Here is a 5,890-nt window from a genome sequence, read left to right as displayed (position 1 = left end):
TTGTTTTTTAGTTGTTCTACTATTGTTTTTAGTTGTTCTGTTTTGTGTTCCACTGTTGATTTATAAAAATATAGTATTTTTGAAAAAAAAAATTTGTGACAGTATTTTTGTAAAAATTTACCCAAATTTTAGTATTTTTATAAATTCTTCCAAAAAAACTAGGGTTTTTTTTCATAAATATGAAAAAATAGGGTAGACTTTACTTTTATATGACATAAATAAATAATACCAAAATATATAGGATTAAAATATGGGAAAAAAAATAATAAAACTTGTACTAATAAGTTTCGTCGAAAAAGTTATTGGCGCTGAAAAAGTTGCTGGTGTCGGAAAAGTTACCGAAAAAGTTATTGTCGTCGAAAAAAGTCACGGTCACAGGAAAAGTTGCCGAAAAAGTCACTAGAAAAATTATCAAAAATAAATATCTCAGACATGAATAAAAATAGTTTCAGTTTTATAACATAATGAGTAAAAACAAATAACTCAAACCGATTGTAATTGAAATATAACCGATTCTGTAATATAATGAATAAAAACAAATAATACAAAATAACTTAAACCAGTTATAATTAATTAAAATAAAACCGGTTCTATAACAGTGTTATAATGAATAAAAATACATAACACGAAATAACTCAAACCGGTTATATAACATAATGAACATAAACAAGTAACATCCAATAACTCAAACCGATTATAATGAAAAAAAAAACAAACAGGAAATCAGTTCCTAAAATACTAAGACATAAATTAAAAACAAAACTATAGCTCCACAACAAAATACCTCATAAAACCAGTTATAATTTTTTTTAATAAAAAAAGTGGGGATCAATTTTAAAATTTATTGAGGCATAAATATGAAAAGAACTGGTTTCATAACAAAATAAATAAATACAAATAATACACACAATAACTCAAATATAATATAAAAAAATCGGTTATATTTATCAACTAGTTAAAAATTTGAGACAAAAAAATTAGTTCCGTAAAACAACTAAGATAAAATCGCACACACAAAAACAGTTAAATAAAATAACTCAAATAAAAATATCCATTCAACATGCTCTAACCTATCAAATAATTAAACTCATATTATATCTCTCCCAAAAATACTCATTCACCATGATATATAACTGGTTTTATTTTAGTTATAACCGGTTTGAATTATTTCGTGTTATTTATTTTTATTCATTGTAACACTGTAATATAATCGGTTCTATTTTAATTATAACTGGTTTTAGTTATTTTGTGTTATTTATTTTTATTCATTATATTACAGAACAAGTTATATTTCAATTATAACCGGTTTAAGTTATTTTATGTTGTTTATTTTTATTTATTATATTATAGAACCGATTCTATTTTTATTTATATTTGAGACATCAACTTCTGCTGACTTTTCCAGTGACTTTTCGGCGACAGTGACTTTGTCGATGATTTTTCCAGTGACGGTGATTTTTTCGACAAATTTCCGGCGTCAATAACTTTTCCGGTGAATTTTTCGGCACCAGTGACTTTTTCAGTGCCGGTAGCTTTTTCGGCTAAACTTATTAGGGTTTATTTTTTACACTTCAAAACTGGTTTTTTTTTTTTTTTTTTTTTTTACATTTTTACAGAATTATATATAGAAACTCCTATTACAACTAACGGAGCAACCTAAATCGCTACCAAAAATCGTATAACAATCCACATAGAAACCACCGGAGAAACCACTTTAGAAATCTAAACCGTAAATTTGAAAAAAAAAGTTAAAAAAATATTATATGGGAGTAATTTCTCAACTTATTATTGTTTTATAAATATAAGATTTTCACCTTTTTTTTACAAAAATATGACATAAAAAAGCTTGTAAAAAAACCATATCCTTATATAGTATTATTTATTTATGTTATAAAAGAGTAAACTCTTATAATTTTTCTTATATTATAAGAAAAAGTGTATAAATGTAATAAACCTAAGAAAAAATGTATAAATGTTGCTTTAACCGTGTGAAGGTATTAATGTAATAAAAATTACATTTTGTATTTTTGGTGTAAAAAAATTTCTATAATTTTCTATATATTATGTAATTTCTTAAAAAAAAAAAAAAACTATCTTGTATTTGATATGAAAGCCCACCATACAAATATACAAATATATAAATATATAAATATATTTGTACGGCTGTCATTGTTTTTTTAGGGCCCGTTTGGTACGCAGGATTGGACTGGATTGGACTGGACTGAAATAGATCGGATAATGCTGAAAGTAATCATGTGTTTGGTTTAAGAATAGACTGGACTATTTTATATTTTTCCTTTTAGAAAAAAAAAAAACTTAAATTAAAATAAAAATATATAATAATAAATTAAAATTAAAATATATAATAATATTAAATAAATAAAAATAAATAATTCGTAACAAAAAAATAAAAAATAATTAAATTAATATATCCTATATAATCAAGTATATAACATAAATATATATAAAATTATTTATCATATTTTTTATTTAATAAATAATTAAAATAGTAAGATAAAAATACTTGAATAATATAAATTTTTTTATGTTAAACACTAATTTAATATAAATTTTAATTTTTTGTAATATTTATATAAATTTTCTAGTAATTTAAAAATAATATATACTTTTATTGTCATATTGTTTCTCTATCAATTTATGTAATTATTGTTTAATTAATAATATTTTAAATTTTAAAAATTAATGTATAATAATTCAAATTATACATTTTCACTAATTTTAATGAATAAATTTTTGATAAAAAAATTTATAAATAAATGTGTGGTAATTCTTTCATTTAAATTCTTATTAAATTTAAAATAATATTAATAAAATCAAAATTAAAAAAACGATAAAAAAATCTCACCTGCATGAGTTATTTATCCCACCTTGCAGATAGGGCTGAACATTTATACCCGCAAATCCGAAAAACCCGACCACCCGCCCCGACCCGCTACCGAAAAAAGCCGAAAATTTTGAAACCCGTGTGGTTTGCCTGAACTCTTTCGAAAATACACAGCACGGGTGTCGGGTTCGGGTTTTAAAACAATGCATTTATTTAGTCGGGTTGTAACCCGATACCCGACCAGTACGAAACAGGCATCTGTTATTCTTATTCATACATATGTTTTTGTTGTTCTGCAGGAGTTAAACATTCAAAGACCTCCAACTCCGACTCGTGGTCGTCCACAGCCTGATCATGACAGTTCTCTTGCTTATATATGATAATAATTCCTCTTGCTGCTGATTTTTGCATCCGAAAACCCGAACCCGATCACCCGAAAACCCGACCCGTGTGCAGCCCTACTTGCAGACAGATGAGATTAGCTGGATTAGTTATCTAGACTTTTAATATGCCCAAACACTAAATTGTACAAATTAGTTTGTCTAATCCAATCCAATTCTGCGTACCAAACAAGCAGTTAATCCTTCGTGGATATGACCCCATCGACCGTGTTAATTGTACTACCCAAAGATTGTCGTTTTCGTAGTTATTTATTACAGCTAACCCCTGCTTTTGCAGTATATATATTTATATAGCTATACATTAGTTAACTACTTGAGAGAACTAAATTTAGTTTGATGAATTAATAGACAAAATCAATATTAATTAAGAATATCGATGGAGAAGAGTAGTAACTATGGATGCAAAGTCTGCGTTACAGGAGGTTCAGGTAATATCGCCTCTTGGCTCATCAACAAGCTTTTATCCAAGGGATATACTGTTCATGCTACTCTCCGCAACTTAGGTATATAATTACAAATGTTTCTCACCTAATTAAATAATTAGCTTATTATATGTATATTTATTAATAGATTAATTTAATTTAATTTAATTACCACAGATGATGAGGAAAAGGTGAAGTTTCTGAAAAGCTTTCCAGGAGCTAAGACAAGGTTGGTTCTGTTCAAGGCTGATATTTACACACCAGATGATTTTGAGATCCCAATCCAAGGCTGCCACTATGTTTTTCACATTGCCACTCCTTTGCTCCAAACCAATGTTGTTTTTCAGAACAAGAATTCCAGTGAAGCTACTATAAGTGCGGCTAAGAGCGTCGCAATGTTTTGTGAGAGATCAGGAACAGTTAAGCGCCTCATTTACACGGCGTCTGTCGTGGCTGCATCGCCGTTAAAAGATAACGGCTCTGGTTTTAACGATTTAATGGACGAAACTTGCTGGACTCCTCTCAATCTTTCAATTCCTTACAGTAACGATGATTTTAGTGTGAGTCCTTTTATTTTTACTATTTATATTAGGCACACTTTAGATAATAATAATTGAGCTTATAAAATAATTTGACTTTTTTTTTTTTTTAAAATATATTAGTAAAAGAAAATGACTGTTACTTTATTATTTACCAAGGGTATCTAAATATAAGACTTAATTTTGTACTAGGCCTACCTATATTCTAAGACAATATCAGAGAAAGAACTATTGAGCATGGGGAACAAAGATGGTGGATTAGAGGTTGTAACACTTGCTTGTGGCCTTGTTGGAGGGGATACACTTTTACCAATGGTACCCTTTAGTGTGGCAATGTTTTATTCTCACCTCAAAAACAATCCAATACTTTATAATTCTCTAAGGTATTTGGAGGAATTGCTTGGAAAAGTACCAATAATACACATCGAAGATGTTTGTGAAGCTCTTATCTTCTCCATGGAAAACCCTTCTGTCCGTGGTAGATATTTATGTGCAAGTGCCTATGTTTCCTCTGCAGAAATAGCTTCTTATTATCAGCAAAATCACCCTCAATTTCATGTCAACAAAGAGTGAGTAATCAATTAATTAATACCCTTTTCTGTATTTATATAGATTTACACATTATAAGATCGTCATAATTGATAAAATTATAAATTGCAATTTTTAGGTACTTGGAGGGGCCAAAGAGGAATATAGAGTTTGATTTTTCAAAGCTTATTGGGAAGGGCTTTATTTACAAATACACTGCAAATATGATATTGGAGGATTGCATCACTACTGGGAGGAAAATGGGTGATATTAAAGAGCCATTATAAAATTTAATAATATATGTATCGTTATTTGTTAGATGGAGTATAAGATTCTATTGCTGTTATATATAAAGGACTTCGATTGTAATTTGACATTTAATTATGTGTCTTTATTGATGATATCGATGTAGGATCTTCATTTTCCTACTTTATGATCTTTCATGAATATTAATATGCAGACAATTACATTCAGGGTAGGTGATAATTGATCAACTTTTTTTTTTTTTAATGAAATATCAACTTTAATTAAATTTAGCATTTTGAATATAAAATGGCTTTAAAATCAGCCAGAGGCTATTAGATTCAAAAATGCTACAACCAAATTGATACCGAAAGTGTTTAACCACATTGTGAGCTGCTCAATTTGTTGATTGTATGAGAATTTGAGAGAGAGAGAGAGAGAGAGAGAGAGAGAGAGAGAGAGAGAGAGAGAGAGAGAGAGAAAGGAAGAAGAATATTATTGCTCTGCTTAATCTGATTAGCCAAGAAAAGAGTTAGTTACAGAGATAACTAACATGTAACAGAATATGGTTTATAACTAATCCTAACAACCTACTGACATTTATAATTCTAAGAGCCCCCCTCAAGATGGAGTATAAATATTGATTAATCCTATCTTGGATACAACTCTCGAAAAATGGCTTGGTTGGAGGGCTTTGGTGAAGATGTCAGCCAAGTTGTTTTGGGAAGAGACATGAAGAGGTTTGATGGAGCCTTGCTGGACCTTCTCTCGAACAAAATGACAGTCAATTTCGACGTGTTTGGTGCGTTCGTGGTAGACTGGGTTCTCACTAATGTGTATTGCAGTTGTATTGTCACAGTAGAGTGTTGCTGGTGGAGAGTGAGTGATTCCAAAGTCTTTGAAAAGAGCAAT

The 5,890-nt window shown here is 28.8% G+C and overlaps 1 protein-coding gene across 1 annotated transcript; it reads left to right on the top strand.

The window, feature by feature from the left end:
- Positions 1-3,474: 3,474 nt before the first annotated feature.
- Positions 3,475-5,173, top strand: LOC115704682 (NADPH HC-toxin reductase 1). Its single transcript, XM_030631880.2, has 4 exons — positions 3,475-3,749; positions 3,846-4,228; positions 4,400-4,776; positions 4,875-5,173. The coding sequence occupies exons 1-4, from the start codon at positions 3,623-3,625 to the stop codon at positions 5,020-5,022; spliced, it is 1,035 nt and encodes a 344-aa protein (XP_030487740.2). The 5' UTR covers positions 3,475-3,622; the 3' UTR covers positions 5,023-5,173.
- Positions 5,174-5,890: the final 717 nt, after the last annotated feature.

Source organism: Cannabis sativa, chromosome 1 (genome assembly GCF_029168945.1).
Source record: "Cannabis sativa cultivar Pink pepper isolate KNU-18-1 chromosome 1, ASM2916894v1, whole genome shotgun sequence".
NCBI classification, from domain to species: Eukaryota; Viridiplantae; Streptophyta; class Magnoliopsida; order Rosales; family Cannabaceae; genus Cannabis; species Cannabis sativa.
The sequence above is the reverse complement of the archived record's forward strand: the minus strand, read 5'-3'. Positions and strand labels throughout refer to the sequence as shown.